Here is a 21,053-nt window from a genome sequence, read left to right on the forward strand (position 1 = left end):
GTCTATGATTCCACTGAAAAATAAATATGCTTCAGTTTAAGAAAAAACCCCTATGAACAACAGGTTATAGCTTTGCCTTATTGTTTAAAGTGGTAAAATATGATGGGGTCTATGATTCCACTGAAAAATAAATATGCTTCAGTTTAAGAAAAAACCCCTATGAACAACAGGTTATAGCTTTGCCTTATTGTTTAAAGTGGTAAAATATGATGGGGTCTATGATTCCACTGAAAAATAAATATGCTTCAGTTTAAGAAAAAACCCTATGAACAACAGGTGATAGTTTTGCCTTATTGTTTAAAGTGGTGAAATAAAGCAGACAAAGCTTGAAAAAATTAAAATGATTTTTTCTTACAGTGTTCTTAGAATAAAATCCATATATAAAAAACAAATCTGAAGAAGTGTATCAAAGAAAACATGTGTGAGAAGAACAACTATATGGAAAACCATGGTCCACCTTGAGAAGGAACCCTCAGCTCCCGAGGTAAGACCACAGAAGAAAATATGAAGCAATGACAAGAAATGAGAACGTGTGCCAGATGTTAAAAGCAAATCCAGCCAATCAAGAGTCAACAGTTACTTTAGCTGTGATTTTATAACATTAACTGGAATCCTCAAAAATAGCCATCAGCTGACCTCACTGTTCATCATCTGGGTACGAATGTGCGACAAAAACTTAAGGCAAGGCTACTTGTAGGCAAACAAAACAGTTCCTTAACACTTTTGAAAAAGGTATGTCACTTCACACTGCAAGTTTCATAGTATAGACTAACACAATGAGATACACCAGTCTGTGACAAAGCGGCTTCCAGTGACTCGGTGAGCTTCTGAGGAATAAAAACATGAGCATGAATTGAAAGTCAACACTGACAGTTGCTTAACAGTGATAAAATATACTTTTATTTACTTCGTTGAGTCAGAATGTTGTAAAAAAAAATTATTGCTAAAGTAGATACCAAGCAAAACAGAAAGGTACTTTTAGAAGTCCAGTTACCTTGGAGTTTATTTAAACTAAGGAAAAGGTCATGTTTTCATGCAATACATACTTGGTTCTTTAAATAACAATCGTGACAAACAGCAGAAAGAACTAGAGAATGCTGCACTTGTGATCCATACAAAACATCAACATTTTGGGTTGTACATAATTAAAGAAACATCTCACTTTTAGAAATACTGTAATAGCCAATATATAGAGGCATGCCTTTATGTGGGCATAAGAATGCAATTTAGAAAAGGAAAAAAAAAAACAAACGAACAAAAAAAAAAAAACCACTGGAACTACTCAATTTCCTTAAAATCACTGAGCAACAAAAGCAACATTGAACTTCCATACTGATTTTATGCAGCTTCTATACAGTACCTTGACTTAAATCCAAGAGCAAAGTTAAGACTCTCCTCCTCTATTTTTGGTAAACAACTGCATGGTAAACTTAGATGACTTTCCCTCTGGATTTTACCTGGGAGTGGCCTTTTTACTATTTTACTTAAAAGAGGGCAGGTTTGGCACTTTTATACTGATGTCACCAATGTTAATATTTCTTGGGATCTCAGGAAGATTCATATTCTTTACAGCTGATACAGCACGGGCTGGAGCTCCTGCTAAGCCAGCCTGTATACAGAAGCAAATAAAAGAAAAAGAAAATGTACAACTCAGGTGTAGCTCATTACAAACAAACTTAGCAATGGAAGACAATGATAAAGGTTTTCACATAACAAGCTTAGAGACCAGATGGTAGTTTGAATCAGTATGAAATGGTTACTTTGAAATACTAATCTATAAAGAGAAAACAGTTGACACATTTGAAAGTACAGTGAATACATGCAGTAACAATGTAAAGAAAGATTTAAGTACAAGTTATGTGTGCTACCCAGATACCACACACAAGGTTCAAATAAAAGCTAAAAATTTAACAGACATTAAGTTTTGAGGAGTGATTTATATTAGTTTCCTTATTAAACATCTTTTGGAATAATAATGACATATTTGCTTTTATTTTAAAATGGAAGTTATCATCAATATATGTTTGTGAAATAAAAGCCATAGTAATTATTTAGCATCTTCATTCAGGGTTAAATAAACCCTTACATTTCAAACAATGAAATTGGTCTTAATACTGTTGGGGCTCTTCCATACTTTCTAATAAAGGTCTAAACATTTAAAAAAAAATCACACCTTAAGGGAAGCCTTAGCCCAAAAAGAATAACTATGCTCAAAACTGAAACTTCATGGAGACTCTCCTGAGCAAGCCATTAGTGGAAATATAATAATTAAACATGCTTTGTCATCTGAATTAGACTCAACAACATATGCTGAGTTTCAACCACACAAACTTGGAGAAGAAGAATATATATAAAGAAATGAATTTTAAATTTCCAGTTATCACCATTAGTGCATATACTTGGCTTCCTCTAGTAGGAATTTGTCCAATAATTTTTTAGAAATTACACTTTAAAATGAAAGAAAAATGCACATATATGTAATTTTTTGAGTTATGTTAATATGCTTCACTATCAAGATTTAACATACACAAATAAGATTTTATCATTTTTTAAAATTTAGACTATATAAAAAGCAAAGTCAACAAATACGTCTGAGCTCAGTGACACTGTTTTACACCAAACAAACATACAAAAAATTTCCTCTTTGCTCAATTACATATATGAAAAGACAATATTCATGAAATTAGAAGCCATAGTTTTAAAGTCCCTTTTCATAATCTATTTTTTCTTCTGTAATCCTACCTCTTTTAATTAAAATAGTAATAATAATAAAGCTGTTGTTACCTGAGAAAAATCTTGACTGATACAAAATAGGCCAGTGTAAACTATTTGCTGAATAAAGGATACAAACATTGTTAAGCAATAAAATAAAAGCCATGGATTATCAATTTAGGATTGGAAATAGAAAAATTAGTAAAACTGCATTAATAAGATATGGTCTACACAGGCAATGATATGGTGATAATGGATGAAAGCCCATACCCAAGTCCAAACAGGGTTGGGAGAATTCAATTTCTGTAATTTAATGGAGGTTGTTTTTTATGCAAAACTAAAAATTTGACTGATTTCTTCATTTGTACCTACCTGAAACAATGAAGTTTAAAATGTACCCCACTTCTTTCCCACCCACCAAAGGTGTTAAAGATACAAGTGAATATCTTATCTTTAGAATAATATAGCTGAATATATATCATATTCAAAAGAATCTTTAATTTGATAATTTCAAGTAAAAGTCTTAGCTATCAAATTTTGGAATGACTCAGGATCAAAGAAGAATCCAGTTCAAAGAGATTTGCCACCCTGTAAATTTTCTTTTCCCAAAAATATGTGGTCTGCAAGGGAACAGAAATTATTTTGAAGCTACAGACATCTGGAACTATCATAATTTCTCCAGGTAAAGGACTTGGTAAATTTCAAATTCCAAGATCAACTTGTTACTATTATAGCTGTAGAATTTCCATAAAGGATTACATAGGAAAAGTTGACTACAGAAAAGTATTTTAATGTAAATATTTTAAAGGCTATAAGTTACTAAAAGATTTTATTACTGTGAAAAAATATCTATCTTATTTTACTGGCTTTATATTTTACCTTTATAAACAGGAAACCTATTTTTTCAGTATTAACTACCATGAAGTCTGCTTTCTATAATACTATATGTATAGCTAACTAAGCTCAGACAAAGAAAAAGGAAAAACATCCTGTTACATTTCATTAAACCATTTCTGTGATCAAAGCTGTTGTCAACACTTAGTTGCTAATGAAAATATGTAAAGTCACCACAGAAACTGATTTCAATGGCATTTACGTGCCACATCTTTACTGTGCAGGACCAGCAGTTTCTAAGAACAACCATCTACATCTCTTCTAAACATACGCAGCAAGCCGTAGACATGCAGAGGATGGGATTATTTAGAATACGCAGATGAATTAGAAAATCAAATTATTTCTCAAGCATGTTCAGTGCTTCTGTGTAGTATGTATAGGAGGAAAGTAAGTGGTAGTAAACAATGACATATGTATTTTAATTTTAATTAAGCCAATATTTAAAGAGCAGATTCTGCAGATTGTAAGAAGAAAAAATAGGACCTATTGATCACTACACAAAGCTGACATGAGCCAGAGATATCTGAATATAAACTATGACTTAAAAAGACTGTGTTACTCATATAACATCAAAAAGAAAATAAATTTCATTTTTAGATGTCCATTACTGTCAAGTATGAAACATTTTTACTAAAGCATAAAAAGTGGGAAAGGTAATTTCCCATTATAAAATCAGTTTTCTAACAAAAGTGAAAGTAACTTTCATCTTGGTTAAGAATTTTTTTCTTTTGGAAGATGTACTCAAAGCATATGGATAACTTTTACTAACAACTTTTCCAACAGCAACATTTACAGATATTAAGTTCACCTCACATTTTAGAGATGTCTCTCTCTACATATATGTATGTATTTTTATAATTTTAAAATGTAGACATAAGTTATTCTTGACAGTGCAGTATAGCTCGTAAAGACTTAAGATTACATAGTGGACACAAAGCAAAACTAAGAAGAATGAAGTTCTACTGGAGAAATAACTTGTTTCCATCTGTTACACTAGCACACTACATGGCCGCTAGGCAGCGGCCACTCCACTAACAAAAACAAATATATGAATCCAAAGCAGCTAAGAGTATGAACTGGATGACAGAATGAAGTACCATAGAGAAAAGAATGGTCATGTTTTCTCTCCCATGAGATTAAATAAATTAACCGAATTAAGAGAAAGAAAACAAAATGAAGTCTGCAGGTATACCAAAATGAGGCCAAACAGATAGAAGACTTGTACAGACATACTCTTGGAAATTTCAAGCACCTGAATCACAAAGATAGTAATGGATGGATATGATTTGTTTTTGGTTTTGTTTTTAAATTGCCAGACCCAAAAATAAACAAAATATGTGCAAGCAAAACTGAAAAAGCAGCACTGCTAAAATATGTTTGAAAGAACCTGAAAACTTCCTCTTCCTCATGCAGTTATCAATTTTCTTGGGAAACAGAAATTAATATTTTATGTACTTATTATATCATAATGTATAAATTACCATACTACCATCTTAAAATATTTTCTTCAAGCTTGAAATATAGCATTATAAGATGGTAGTTGGAATAATCTATACAAACTAAAGTCTTTCTTTACCCTTCCTTCTGGAAACTGCTATATAAACATTTATAATTTTGACCTAACAGCCAAATCCATTAAGACCAGAATTAACAAACATGGTATTAAATGGTTTCAGACTCAAAATCATTAACAAAATAATGACATGTTTTAAGTTAACATTTTTCAGTGAAACAGAAAATCCCAAATCTTTTCATTTCTTAATGGAGGCAGATCAACTTTTAATTTGGGAATTTATATAGGCTTGTCCTTGCAGGCACAGTGTCACACACCTGTAATCCCAGGACTCTATTAGAAGCCAGCCTGAGCTACATAGCCAAACTGTGTCTCAAAAAATGAATTAATAAAACAAAACAAAAAACAAGCAAGACAAAATAGGCTTGTTTCTTGCTTTGAAGGCAGTGCTTAACATCACAATTACAAACACATTAGAAATGTGGATGACAACCTAGTGAGCCAGACCTATAGTCTTTTATAAGCAATTTTAGCACAATTTCAATTTCAAAAATTTTTAAACCCTAAAAAAAAAATCAACTTACATATTATCTTCGGTTTCAGCTTTAATTTCTCTCTCTTTATGTTTCTTTCTTATTCTCTTAGTGACACAGGATCTCATTAAGAAGCTCTGGCTGGGTGGTGATTCTCTATGAAAAGCAGGCCTGCACTGAACTCCACCCGCCTCCCAAGTGCTGAGTATAAAGATATGTGCCACCATGGCTGGCCCCACAGTTTTAATACCTGACACAGAATTTGCCTGGGTGAAATAAACACAGCAGACCAATAACATTCATGGGCTGATTATAGGTAGTTTTGACCATAGCATATGACCTCAGGGGTCCTAATAGTAATTTTGTAAAAATACAAAATAAATGTCCCTATCGAGTTAGGAGAAAATATCAATTCATGTGATGACCTTCCCACATCTGTATCTTAGGGTCACTTTTTCTATTCTCTACTCTTTTGAAACAGGTATCTGATTTTCTTTAAAATCAATCACTAGTTTTAGGGACAGAAGTTAAAAGACCTAAGTGGTTAATGGCACTTTTACCAGAAAATAGTTTAATACAAGTAATTATTGGAACATAGAAATTGCTGGTGATCTCAATCAATGAAGTAAATGAGGTCATATATTTTCCATACCAGAAAAAAATACTTAGATACAAGGACCAAAAGTTGAGCTTCATGATAATAGCCCATAATTTTAGAATAATACATAAATTGTAATTATTATAAATCTATTACTGTATATCACTACTTCTCAACCCCATCCAGAGTAATAATGTTATGGCTAAAAGGCAGTGCCTGACTCTCAGGAAGGCATGTCTAGTTATTCAGGGCAGGTAATGACTCTTAGCTTGGAGAGTATTTTATCTACCATAGGACTCAGTAAATTATTTTGATTTGGAAATTTTCAATTGGAAGTTACAATCATCTCAGTTTTTTTTCTGACATGATTTTGTTCAAAACAACCATTATCATCATCATAAAGCTTTTAAAACGAATTCACTGTTAATTTATGGTGTGAAACAAGAGCATCAGAGGTGTGTGTTTTAGGGTGTGTGGGTGTGTGGGGGAGGTTGTAGATGTGTGTTTGTGTATGGAATAAACAAGAAAATAAGTTCTGTAAACCTAGGCATTAAAAAAAAAGTTTCCAATAAGCTTTATAACACAATGCATTTCAATGTCTGGAATTTTGGTGTGTGTGTGTGTGTGTGTGTGTGTGTGTGTGTATAAATACACTTTGTTCATCTTTGTTAGCCACCATTAATATGAACCCGTAGGTCAAAACTGTAAAAGGAATTCTGTTAAGATTTTGGAACTGAAAACCATTTGAGGAGGAAAGGGTACTATGTAACAGTCATTAACACTTCATTGCTTCCCACTTCAGATGGAAAATTCAAATCCATAGCTTCCAAAACCCAGCAGGTAATTTTATATTAGAATCTTAATGTAGAGATAGTTTTAAAATAATACAGGCATATTTATAACATACTGCCAGAGATAAACTGAGATTAGTTCTGCTAAGGGGATGTTAAAAATTAACTTTATATATAAAGTAAATTGTCATTTCTATAAATGCAATTTTCAATTAAATGACCATGTTTTTATTTAAAAAATTAAATTTTCCTTTTACAATGCAGGCAGACAAAACAGAACAAACATAACGCCAATGATATACTAGTAAAATATACTACGTCCAATAAAAGATGGAGAAACTACAAAGATAAACTAGAATGGAAAATAGGCTACAGGGACTATATGGGTTCATTAACACAAAGAATTTTTGAGTCTGGCCTAAAAAATAATTGCCTTCGACATCATTTTGCTTTCCCTTTGTTAAGTACGTTTTCTCAAAGTCAGCAATACCTTGTCTACCTGTCCTGTCTGGGAGACTGAAAGATAAAGGTCTGTAAGAGAGAAGAATGGAAAGAGCTAGAAAGATCAGGATGTTCAGGAAACAAAGGAGGACTGACTTAAAAAGTAGTAACTAAATTCAGACCCATTTATCCACCTTAAGATTAACATGAATACATAATTCCAACAAGCCTCCCCACCTCCCTCTACCACCCCCAGAATTCCTTTTATTCCCTGGCAGATTGCTGGTCCCTCTCAAGCATCCCCAAGGCCCACCCCACCAACATCCCAGCTTAAATCCTTCTCTCCCCAAATCTCAAAGAGACAATGAACCATCGTTTCCTCTTAAAGCACAGTAGATAAAATGCACTGTCATGCCTCTGTCTCTCCCTCCTTCAGGGTCAGGCAGGCCTGCCCTACTTGTCTAGGTGGTGGGAATTAAACAGGTCACTTTCTTCCATCACTGCAAATGCACTACCTTAAAGTCCCTGTGTTTGATTTTTGACAGGTAACCTAAATAAATTCATACTTTAAAGGCCATATCTTAATTATATTCAATATCCTTTTCAAAAGCTAGATTATAATCCTAAAATATTCACATGAATTTTAAAATATGATCAGTTCCTTTTACCAATCTGAATTTTAGTTAAGTCTTCCTTGTTATTTCTGCTTTATAATAATTTAACTGAAATTTACTAAGAAATTAATACTTTCCTGTCTAAATAATTTTGGATTTATCTGTAGAGCCACCTGGCTGGTTAGGCCTAAATACCTGAAGTTAAATTAAAAAAAAAAATTAAAGCATATGAAGACTTGAATTTTAGTGTGTGGTCTTCCAAACATTGAAAAAAAATAGAATTAATGACAACTTGCATCAAGTCAATATAATTTTAACACAATTTCAAGAAATAGGATGCCAAGTGTAATGAAACACATGATAATGTAATATGGTGGTTTAATCTTTATCTGATTAAAATATACTTTCTTAAAAAGTATACACACAGAAAAAAATTAATTTGGCAGAAGAGCTAATTATACAAATTAAAGAATAGCTAGTGGATGACCATTAGAAACAGTCACCAATAACCTAAACTGTTTAAACAGATTATACTTGTGAAAGAATCTAACCCTGCATAGTAATTTTATAAAGCCATAGCATTCCCATCAAAATTGTAAATTCTGCATCTTGACACTTTCCATAGCTAAGAAAAACTGTCTTACTAATATAGTCTACTGGAAAATAAAAAAACAAATACCCAAAATGTACTTCTTAGTCATGATATTTGCAAATACTATACAAAAACACTATGTAGAACAGAAGCAAGCAGAAAACATAAAAAGAAAAGGAGGGACCACCACTAACAGGACATGGGTCCCTAAAATGTGGGAGGGAAAAAACAGTCATGTGACCAGTGTATGTTTACAGATTATTGCAGAGTTTAGAAATTAATCCTCCATTTTAGACCAACTACTGATGCATTATGTTACTACGGCCTTGGCATTTAAACCCTAGTTAAAAACTACTTATGTAGTTTTGTGAAGCAATTGTGAACAATTTGTATACATTTGAAGTCAACATTTTAAAACTTTAAATAACCCAGTCAAGTTAATAGTTTTTCTTTTACTATACTAAATAACGTTACAAATAAATATACTGAATAACAGTGTTTTTCCTTCACCTAAAACAAAACTGTCTCAATATTTACTGCATGTTTTCTGCTTTCAGAACTCAGAAATGTAAAGACAGGTGGTAGAACACGATCCAGTTACTTTACGAGTTCTGACTTACGCTCTGCATCACCACCACAAGCCTCTCCTTTGGGAAACCATCAGGGATGGCAAATTGAGATAAGGAGAAATGGAGGACTACCTTTACTGTAAAAGACAGGACACTATCTTCATAAAGAGCTTCATCCGTTTCTCATTCATATCTTGTATTTCCTTCAATTAATGTGAGTATTGTATCAAACTAAATTTCAAATATCAGTAAGATATTTTCAGGACTCACCTGTTGTAAACTTAATAATAGTAACCCCACTCCTTTTATGGCAATATTAACTTGAAACTGACCAAGTGTCTGAACTTCCACTAATAATTCTTTTTGTTTTTTTCCAATCTGAATGATAAAATGTTAAGAGTATCCTTAGAGGCTGGACATGGTAAACATGCCTTGAGATCCCAATTCCAACAGACAGAGATGGGTGAATCTCTGTAATGACCAAGCCAGCCAGGGAACCATAGTGAGACTCTGTTTCAAAAAATAAACCGAAAAGTGTCTTTAAGTAAGTAAAATGCTGACTAAGTTATCAAGACTGCTCATCTTTCTAAAGTAGTAAGTAGTAGCCATCAAGAAAATATGGACTTGAGTGGTCCAGGCACAGTACTTGTGGCTGATCTGAAGCACAGTTCTTGAGAAGAGTGACTAATTCTATGTAGGGTTTCACACAACATTTAAGTATAAATGTCCTTACTCAACCTATTCTAACAGCACAGAGTTAGTCACAAATTGCATGTTTCCATTAAAGAATAAAGTAAAATTTATTTGTTAATGAATAAAATATGTAACTAACTTATAATTTAGCTTTGGGAAGGATCTAGAAAAGTGTAAGGTACTGAATCTCTTTTTCTCAATGTGCAGATTAGCTACATACTTATTACAAAACACAACTTTCTCAGAAGAATTCTACTTTCTTTCCTTTTCTCCCTCCAGAAATAGTTTAAAACTGTATTTGAAGGCAAGGTACCACTGTGATTAAAAGAATACATAAAGCTACTTGGAGGCTGGCAGTCTTGGGACATTTTGATATAAAATGTGCATACTCATTTATTGAAACTAAATGGGCACTCCAGCAGTGCCTAAAGGTTGATCCTGAAGGACAAACAGCGAAGGCTACAAAGTCTTGCATAAATAGCTCAAGGTCATGCTCACTAACTAAAACATCGTCCAGTCTTACCTCGGATTTCTCCAGTTTATTTTGTGCATCAATCTGTGTGACAATCTCATTCATGTTGGTCTCTAACACCATTCCCCCCATCACCATTTCTGCAAGAATATTGTGAACCTAAAAGAAATAAACAATATAAATACAGACAACACACTAGGAAAAGTTTCACTAATTCAGTCATTTTTGTTTTGAAATCTGCTGTAATAATTTGTAATCATATTCCATTTTCATCAGTACTATGAAACTTCAGTTAACCTATGTAGCTATTAAGTTTAATTTGTTGAAAAGAGAGATATAAGAGCTCCATAAGATTACTGAAAGGACTGAATTGCACAATCTATAGAAGTAACTAAACAAAGTAAGTGATAAATATTAACTACAGAATTCTCTCTCATCTGCATTTTTACTTTTTGGAGGTTTCATTTACCTGCAGTCAATTTTGGTCCAAAAAATATTAGGTAGAGAACTCACAGAAACAAACAACTCATATGCTTTAAATGAATGTTTTACTCTATTCTATTCAGAATGTGAGTCACTGTAAGCTCCTTATCCCAGACTCCTGTAACGGGGCATAACTAACTCAACCACTCCTGGAGGGAGAATGGCCAGGCCCTGCCCTACAGAAAAAAGTAGCCCAAAATCAGGCCACCCTGGAAAGCTCTACTACCAAGAAAACCCTAGAGAAAGCCCACCCCCTGCTGAGTTCCTTGCTGCTTCTCACTACAGCAGAGGCAGCCCTCCTCCCTTACTGTCTTTCCCAATAAATCTTTTGTGTAAGGTTTGTCATGCAGTGTGACTTTGTGGCATCACTTGACTCACAAATGCCAGGATACCTTTCTCCTCAGAGCTGCAACACTTAAAATCAAGCACCCCTTTCTCAAAAACATCAACAGGGTGTAGAGAGATGGCTCAGAGATTAACAACACCGGCTGCTCTTTCAGAGGACCCAGGTTCAACTCCCAGCTCCCACATCTTAGCTCACAACTGTCAATAACTCCAGCTCCAGGAGATTCAATGAGACATCACACAGGCACAGACAAAACATCCATACACATAAAGTAACAAATTGAAAAGCTGAAAAACGTAACCAACGCCCACCCCAAACATACAAACCAGGAAAAAACAAACCAATCAGGCCTCTCAATTAATATAGAAAACCACCTGCATTTGTTGGGAACTCTTCCTTTATATGCCATTATCTCCAAACATGCAGCAACCTTAGCAGTTTCCTTCTCATCTTCAGCTTTTAATAGCCATCAACTCTAACTAAGTTTTTCTTTAGTCTCCCTTGGTGGAAATTTCCTTCTGGCCATTCCAACAAGCTCTTAATTTACTTGTTTTAAATCTCAATACACACAAAACTAACTTCCACGCTGCAGGAAAAAAAAAGTCTTCCTCCAAACACACACAGACACAGACACAGACACAGACACACACACACACACACACACGACACCACAACACTGCCAAGAGAAACTTGTTTAAAACATTAAACTGCTTCTGAATAAAGTACAAAATCCAAGGCAGTAACAGCTCTTCAAAAATGAGTCCTTGTGATTAATGCCAATCCCTTTTTACATAACAGCCTATATTTTATTTTTGCCATCATGGTTCTCTCCTCTTCTAACTGCCTTTTCTGTTTATAAAACATCTATTCATTCTTATAGCCCAGTTTAAATGCAATCTCCTCCAATCACAAACCCTAGTGCAGAAGCAGCCATGTTTCCACCAATGCCCGCCTATGCCATTTCCTCTTCTAGGTATAAACTCCTCTAGTACATAGTCTCACGATTTCCTTCCAAGCACAGTGCCCGGTTCATAGTAAAAATAATTTAACAGACTAAAATCAGCCGCGCGGTGGTGGCACACACCTTTAATCCCAGCACTTGGGCAGGCAGACCTCTGTGAGTTTGAGAACAGCCTGGTCTATAAGAGCGAGCTCCAGGACAGGCTCAAAAACTATACAGAGAAACCCTGTCTCCAAAAACCAAAACATACAAACAAACGAACAAAACAGAAGAAAAATCATTGCACATTAAATGGCATTTTACTCTTACAAGTACAAACTAATGTTTTTCCTATATAAAAAGCTTAAAATATTTGACAATATAGAAATTAATACCTTGTCTACATGGAATATTAAATCCAGTTCACAGACATTTTCAAAACACTTATCTAATGTTTCCACAAATACCTATGGAAAAAAAAGAAAAGAAAATCATATTTTTGAAAAGTATGTACATTCATTCAAATTTCTTATCTATAAGGCAGACAATCCTAAATTCATAAAAACTTTTCTATTATCAAACCTCCTCTTGAAAAATCAAAAACATAATAAAAAGTAAATGTTGCTGTCAGACATACTAAAACTGCATTTTAGTGTGTAAAACAAACTTCTGAAAATTACTAAAAGTAAATAGATCAACACCATTACTTATAATTAAAAAAAACAAATATTCAAATAAGGTTTCTTCAGGAAAGTGTTTGCATAAAAGCTCATCAGAGAGTTATAATGGACAGAGTCCAAGCTTCTTTCACAGCTAATGTGGCCAGTCATTTTTAATCACAAAATTACTGTACCTAACCTTAGACATTACTTAGAGAAAGAACAAGATCTCATTATCAGATTGAACTGAGTCTCTATAATTTGTATCACTTTTTGAGGAGTTACCTCAATAGTCACAGGCTCAAACCCTGCATACACATACCCAACGACCTGTTTCAGGACCTGCCTTTGCTCAGCTCCTAAGAACTAAGCTCTGACTTTCTAGAATATTCTGTCTGATAATAAGTGTTTTTGAACACAGATGGTAATTAGGCCTTACCTTATTGACCTGCTCCATCTGAACAGATTATCAGTCTATGTTAGTAATATAATACGCTTTATGGCCAACAGCTGCTTTCTTTCTGGGTGGGAGGGGGTCTTTAACTTACATAACCAAGGTCAATCACACAGGCACTAGATACTGATCCCTAATAAAATATGCCATCGACTATTCCTAGGGAGTTGAATATCCTGTGACTTCCATGGGAAGAGACCTGACAGCTTACAATTTGTTCTTCCATATAAAATTTCTCACTATGTGTCTTTGCTTATTTTGCTGCATATCATTTCACTATATAAACCCTAACCATGTACATAGGACAGCTCCCAGTCCTGTTAAAATGAGTAAGCCATCTTAAATTTCATCTTGCGTTTCACAAATACTGATCTATCATTTATACCCTTCTCAGACGTAGCCTTCACACAACAGCGACTATGCCATTTTTTCTGCATACTAAAGCAATGTAGAGAATAAAAGACAACAGCTATGAATACTACCACTAAACTAGTATGCAATATTACTGTAATACTAAAAATAGCACCCTGGAACTGCAAACACATATGAGAAACCCTAAGGAAAATCAAAGCATATTGTAGCCCTATTTATGGGTGATTCTCTGGGGCAAAGAGCTCTCAATGGCAGTCCCCTTGCTGTAACCACTGCAAACTCAGGGCAATTCCTACAGATCCACAGTGTGATGCATCTTACAGAGCAGCCTGTATGTTGTTTCTGCCAGTAAGTCTGCCCTCTCCTTTTCTACTTCCCTTTCTATGCAGTCATTCTTTAGAATCCAATTTAAATACAAGGTTCTACACTCATGAGAAAGTGTACTTGTGTGACGACTTGCCATTCACCCTCCTAAAGTTTTAAAGTTCAATTTTTCTGCTTTTTTCTTTTACAGTTTGCTGTTGCTGACAGTCTCAATTTAAGAAATCATCACCTACAACATGATCAGGAAAACTATTCTCCCAGAAGAAAACAAAAGTTTTTAAAATTTTATTTTCCGTGTTTTTAAACAATTCAATCTGGATCTGGTTTTTGTGTGTCTCCCCTGATCCTAAATCACTAGTAGACCTATGAATCAGAACAATGTTTTCAGTGGTCTGGGATGTTTATGCCTGCCTTAGCTAGTTCTATGGCTTTAACTCACCTGCGGTAGCCATATTGTTTTTAGTACCAAAAAGAGCAGCCAGTCTGGTGAGAGTGCTATGCAAATAGCTTCCCTTCACTTGCATGTTCTTACAAAAGATTGGAAGAACCCACTTACTGTCCAGACTATGTTTCGTAAAAAAGACAAAGTAGCTGACATCACTATGTGTGCCCCTGGAAAACTTAACTACAATGACATAAAAACAGCTGCCTGCACAGGCAGTGTGATATAGTGAAGACTAAGCTTTGAAATCGTTAAGATTTGGCCTCAATTTTTTACTCGGCTGCTACCCAGATTTATGGCCTTTTGCATCATTTAACCTCTTTCTAGTCTCAGAACTATAAAGTGATAGTGAGACTACTCACTTTCTGGATTACTGCCAAGTCTTAGTTAAGCCACTTGACTGGAATAGTCAGAGCACAATTTCCAAACCCCAGCTAACAAATAATAGTGAATATTGTGTACCTGGCATAACTGTACAAACACAGGATGATGCTAAAATTAGAAGAGTAATAGAAAAGTCTAACTCTACTATTAAATACTAATATAGGAACAAGACAAAAGAACTATATGCTCCAGTTGCCAAGACTTCAGAATTTTCTTGTTAGCTTAACTTTATGCTAACTGGCCTGGCAGAAATAAAATATTCTAGAGACAATTTGTATTTCTTCAATCTATCAGACTATTGAAACAATGGAGCCCAAAGAAATGGGACTGTCCCTTGTAATCTCATTTTCAGAGAAGGAAAAGGCACCAGCCAGAGTGGGAACCTGTCTCCCAACAAGAGATTTCACCCAGTTCTAACAGCATATGAAACCACCTTACAGGATGAGACTGAAGTCCAGCCAAGAATGGGCTAACAGAGGGCAGAACCACATCTTGACTAGAACTGCTTAGATGTGCATATCCTTTGCCCTCTGTTTAAACCCTGGTCTATTTCAGGACTCTGATTTGAGGGGCTTGCATATTATTGTTCTTCTTCCCAGTGCAGCTACATTGAATACATTCTTCTCTACTTTGCATCTTTAATTGGCTTTCTGAGGACAGGTGGCCAGACTTGATTTAGGGCACAGACTGTGACTCTCATGTATGGTAAAAGTATTAGCCCTGAAAATCTAAGAAAATAGATGAACAACAACAACAAAAGTCATTTTAACTATATAGTCTTAGTTTATAAAATTAAGATTTACATGTAAAAGTCATTCAAACATTAACGGTGCCTGAAAAATTCAAACCCTCTTCAAAAAACAATTCACCAATTTTCTTTTTCATTCAGCAAAAATTACTTAATATCATTAGAAAACCCAGAGCACAAACGTTGTATTTCTTAGCTTAAATCTATCTGCAAAAGTATACAAATTAGTTTTATTAACTTAAAGTAGCTTAGATGTTCTGGATCACAAATAATTATGAAAGTACCATCCCATTATAATTCCTCAAGGAGAATGATTTTTAAAGTCAAGACCTAGAAGTGATAAGGTAAACAGCACCCCCTTGTGTCCCACTTAAAAAAAAAGATACAAAGTTTAGCGTCAGTGTCTTACACGGCAGGAATATAAAAACCAAAGACTTAACCTCTGTCCTTAAGGAATTCAAAGGCTAGTAGGAGATAAATTGCTTTTACTTTACTGAAGGATTTTTAAACTTCTTTCACTTTAAAAATACCGAATTAGTACTCGGTTTAATGATGATAGACACAATCAGGATAGTGACACATTCACATATAAACATGGTCCCATTTCCCTTGTTATAAGAGCATCCTTATTTGGTCTTAAATAAAAGTCTGAAAGTCCATCACGCACAGGCTAACAAGAATCTATTACAAGACAGCCTAACCTTCAAAGACATGGAATCTCCACCATCTACCTACCAACAAAGGAATATGTCCTAAGAAATAACAAAGATTTGTCATTATGCAAACATCACATAATCTACTTATACAGATATGACTTAGTCCACCATACTTAGGCCATATTTTACAGAGATAATACAGACTAGTATTCCTAGTGTTCTGATGAGTACACAATTTAAGATTAGGGGCTGAGAATATATAGCTCAGTGGGTAGAGTGCTTGCTTATCATGCATAAAGCCCTGGGTTCCACTTACAGCACTGGATACACTGGGTATGGTGGTATTCCTCTACAATTCCAGCACTCAGGAGAAGCAGAAAATCCTAATTCCAGAGTCATCCTTGGCTATACAATGAGTGCAAGGATAGCCTGGGATACATGACAGCCAGTTAAAACAGAAACCCCAGTAAGAACAAAGCTCCCTAAGATGAAACTAAGCAATAAAGAGAATGATGCAATTAAAGGGCACAGTAAGTACCAAACATATAGGGCTGGTGCTGATAGGACACAGCATACTCTTCTGCAGTAAACTCATGAAAGACGTAGATAAGGGTGCACTATAAAATAATAAAAAGTATTGTCTAATATACTCAGTCTAACAAATAAATAAACCAGTCATACAGTTGTTAGTGTCCTGGTTAGCTTTGTCAACTTGACACAGTCTAGAGTTATCTGAGAAGGGACTCTTAACTGAGGATCTGCTTAGATCAGATTGGCCTTCGGACATGTCTGTGTGGGATTTTCGATTGTTAATTGACATAGGAAGGCCTAGCCTAATGTGATCATTAGATGATCTCCAGGGAAGGTAGAAAAAGAAACTATGCATGAGCATGTGAGCAAGACAGCAAGTGCTTGTCCTCCATGGTTTCTGATTTAAGTCCCTGCTTGAGTTCTCTCTATGATGGACTGTAACTCGTCCTTAATAAAGACCTTAATCTCCCTTAGTTGATTTTGTTTTTGGTCAGAGTGCTTCAGCAACAGAGAGAAAACGGTAACACTTATTGGTGTTCACACACACACACACACACACACACACACACACACACACACACACACACACACACACGGTTTTCCTGTGTAGTCTTGACTGCCCTAGAACTCCACACTGTAGACTGGCCTTGAAAGATACTCTTCCACCCGGAACTAAATACAGTACAACTGATGTCTTGTGTAGTGACTTAAGCAAAAGAAAAAAGAAAACAAGTAACAAGTACTTACAATCTTATCCCTACAACAGGATTCAAGATAATATAATACAGAAAGCATGATGGAAAAAAATCACTACTTGGGTAAACACCACAAATAAATGTTTTAGGTAAAAATTGTCAATAGGCACTAAAACTAATGAACAAATAGAGAAAAAGCTTATATAATTATATAAACTTAAATATTTTCTGTAAGGTATTTATGAGCAGAAAGCAAAACAGAATTTATGGTAGGCAAACTTGGTAGGCCCATTTCAACCAAGTGACTAAGTAAAATGAATCAGTTAGCAGACTTCCCTCCTGAAAAGTATGTAACATCAAGCAGATCAGAGTGGGTAGTCATCTACAACCTAAATGGCCAGCACTCTTTAAAAGACTAGGTATGAAAAACAGGAAGTGAAGAACAAAGACAGGAGCCTTTAAAGAAGACCAAAGGCACACTTGAGTTCATCTCTTGGGGGGGGAGACTGCATTAAAAATATAGCTGACCACAGCACACACATCCACTACTATGTCCATGAACATGCATTCAGTAAACGTAAAAATATTTTTGGAATTTTTAGAAAAGTTTTCCTTAGCCGGGCGGTGGTGGCGCACGCCTTTAATCCCAGCACTTGGGAGGCAGAGGCAGGCGGAGCTCTGTGAGTTCGAGGCCGGGCTGGACTGACAGCCTCCAAAACAATACAGAGAAACCCTGCCTCGTAAAACCAAAAAAAAAAAAAAAAAAAAGAAGAAAGAAAGAAAGAAAGAAAAGTTTTTCTTTTTTAAATTAAGCTCAAAGGGCATTTTCTATGTCCAACTCTTACTTTAAAACCAACCATTCTATACCAGGAAGCCACAAGTTTATATTACATCCCAAATCAACAACAAAAAGTAACAAAAGCTCGTATTTGTCTGATATTTTCATTGAGTAAGAAAGAGAAAATAAAATTTTGTGGTTTCTAGCCCAATGTCTTCCCTAACTGCTTCACTTACTGGAAATAGCAATGATGGCTGTTTCATAGTCTACACCACATACAGGCTGCTTATATTCAGTAGGTCTTGTATAAATAAAGCCAGGGAGATAATGTGCTTAGCACTTACAGAAAATAAATCTGTAAAAAAAAATTGAAGCTAAGTAATTTACCCTAGTTATACAACTGTTACATTAGCTAAGCCCTAAACATACTACTGTGTCTCTGACTAATTATCAACCTGGTGTTGTGACACCTTTTAAGGGACTGACGCAGCAGCACAGTGTATAAATTAGGGAAATAGACATCATCAAATTTGAACAGGTGAAATGTAAAATCTAAGTGATCATTATACTTCTAATTACTGAAAAGTAGACATTTCAACCTTGAAAACAAGGTAGGAAAGAGTTAAGAAATCTGAGCAATTCTAACTCAAAGTGTTTATGAAAACATTTTCTCATTCTTACAAACATATGCATGCATGCATGCATACATATGTACATACATACATGAATACATACATACTTTTTCACCAAAAGTGGAAAGCTTAAAATATTTTGACTAATAATGTAGGGGCAAAATTTTCCTGAAATGATTTCTGAAACATGCCCTCTAGGCTGCTCAGAATGGAAGACTGCATGCCAGCGTTCCCTTTCTCCACAAGGAAATGTATGAGAACTGACCTACCCATATGACCAGAGATTGCTTTCATCTCAACAGAGAGCTGCAACTATCCACGGTCCTTTGAGTGACAGGAGGTAGCTCTTTCTCCCAAACAATCTTCCAAAAACAAGTGGATTCTAAATCTAGATAGCCCCAGCTTTAAACACCGTATCTGTCACCCACTAACAAGAATGCTTTCAAGGTCCCCTCACTATAAAAGAGGAAAATGACAGAGGCTGGGGTGGCTCCATTAGCACATGGCACCAGGCAATTCCATAGGTCAGTTACATCCACCTCAGCACACTTTACTATAGGATAAAGGGAAACCTGGGAGATCTGCTTATCAATTGCCCCAAATAAGTCTACTATTTTTAAAACACTCATTTTTAGTTGTGTGTGTGCACACATGTGTGAGTGGGGAATGTGCATATTTAAGTACAGTGCCTGAAGACGCTAGAAGAGAGTGTCCAATCCCCTAGAGCTGAAGTCACAGGCAGTTTCTTTACGGTTTATTTTTATTTTTATTTTTAAATTCAAATTAGAAACAAGGTTGCTTCACTTGTCAATCCCTAGGTACCTCTCCGTTTCCCTCCCCTCCTCCCACGCCCTTCCACCAACCCCCCCAATATCCCCTCATTTCCCCAGGGAGGATGAGGCCCTCCATGGGGGTGTCCATAGTCTGTCATTTCATCCAGGGCAGGGCCTAGAGCCTCCCCCAAGAATCCAGGGGTGAGAGTGTATCTCTCATTGTTGGATGGGCACGCAAGTGTCACAGGCAGTTTTAAGCCATCTGGGGTGTGTTATGGGATATTAATTTAGGATGTCTTACATTCATTTATACTGTGGAATATTTGTTTAAAGATGCAAAGATGGGTTGCATTCTTTTATGCTGCATTTGTTTAATTCTGTAAAGCTGTGCTACTTTGTCTAAAACACCTGACTGGTTTAATAAAGAGTTGAATGGCCAATAGATAGACAAGAGAGAGAAACAGGTGGAGCTGGCAAGCATAAATATTTCTAAATATAAGACAGAAAAAAGAATTATCAATTCAGTTTGTATACTAATTAAGTCAGCCTTTATATTCCTTTCTTATAAATATGTAATTTGATGAAAAGTGTTAACTGAAACATCACAGGCATTATACAGAATGTCTTTTCAATGTTCACACCTATTTGATATTATTATTTACCCCATTAGAAGAAAATTAGGGTCAAAGTTACACACCTAGTAGGCATAGCCTGAACACATTTAATACAAGATAACATACAGTTTGAATTAACTGACCTTTTTAACTACCCCATCAGCTCTATGAGCAGCATCTTCAGAACAAGTACATTTTATAGACAAAGAAAAATACCAAGTCTATAGAGATAAATACTATACTAACTTAGCACAGCATCCTCAAGTGAAATAATAGCACAAAAGTTGATCTAGCAGTGCTGTAATTGTGGTCAACATTACACCTGGAGCTTTAAATTAAACACATATCCCAACACCACGGTTCTTCCTAGCTAAACTCAAAAAAATTTTTTTTCACTACAAAAGGCCCAGGTCAATGGTGTGGTAACTGCTAAATGTAATACAGAAAACCACATCAGAAATTTGCAATTATCCATTATTGTGCTTCCATTATCTGTGTGGCATAATACACAAATTGAGGATAGTATTACTGCTTATAAATAACTCAAAGGAACCAACATTAATATTTAATGAACTTCTGTTCTTGCTATGTAAATAGTTTAGCATTTCCAATGTACACATGCAACAACAGAAAAGACTCTTAAGTTAAGCTATTACATATGCTCAGTCATCACAATAAAATAGTACATATCAAGAGTAGAAAAGACTCCCGGTGTGGGGGGTACATTCCTTCAATCCCAGCACCCAGGAGGCAGAGGAGGGAAGGTCTCTGTGAGTTTGCGACCAGTCTGATCTACACAA

The 21,053-nt window shown here is 35.2% G+C and overlaps 1 protein-coding gene across 5 annotated transcripts in view; it reads right to left on the reverse strand.

Moving 5' to 3' along the window:
* Positions 1-985: 985 nt before the first annotated feature.
* The window catches only part of Ap3s1 (adaptor related protein complex 3 subunit sigma 1), a 47,923-nt gene continuing 27,855 nt past the window's right edge, over positions 986-21,053 (reverse strand). Inside the window, exons 4-8 of one of the 5 annotated variants that reach the window (XR_005875752.1) lie at positions 12,587-12,658; positions 10,474-10,581; positions 7,532-7,572; positions 2,785-2,832; positions 1,546-1,609 (exon numbers count right to left, since the gene is read on the reverse strand). Coding sequence is in view for 4 of the 5 variants with exons in the window: in XM_040741842.1 (XP_040597776.1) it covers positions 1,481-1,609; positions 2,785-2,832; positions 10,474-10,581; positions 12,587-12,658 (357 nt within the window). In the remaining variant the exon portion in view is untranslated. Of the gene's footprint in view, positions 1,610-2,784; positions 2,833-7,531; positions 7,573-8,783; positions 9,768-10,473; positions 10,582-12,586; positions 12,659-21,053 lie in introns of those variants that run through there. The other 4 variants (XM_040741842.1, XM_005069138.4, XM_005069137.4 and 1 more) reach the window with 4 other exon arrangements.

This window comes from Mesocricetus auratus, unplaced genomic scaffold, assembly GCF_017639785.1.
Source record: "Mesocricetus auratus isolate SY011 unplaced genomic scaffold, BCM_Maur_2.0 Super-Scaffold_6730, whole genome shotgun sequence".
Lineage (NCBI taxonomy): Eukaryota > Metazoa > Chordata > Mammalia > Rodentia > Cricetidae > Mesocricetus > Mesocricetus auratus.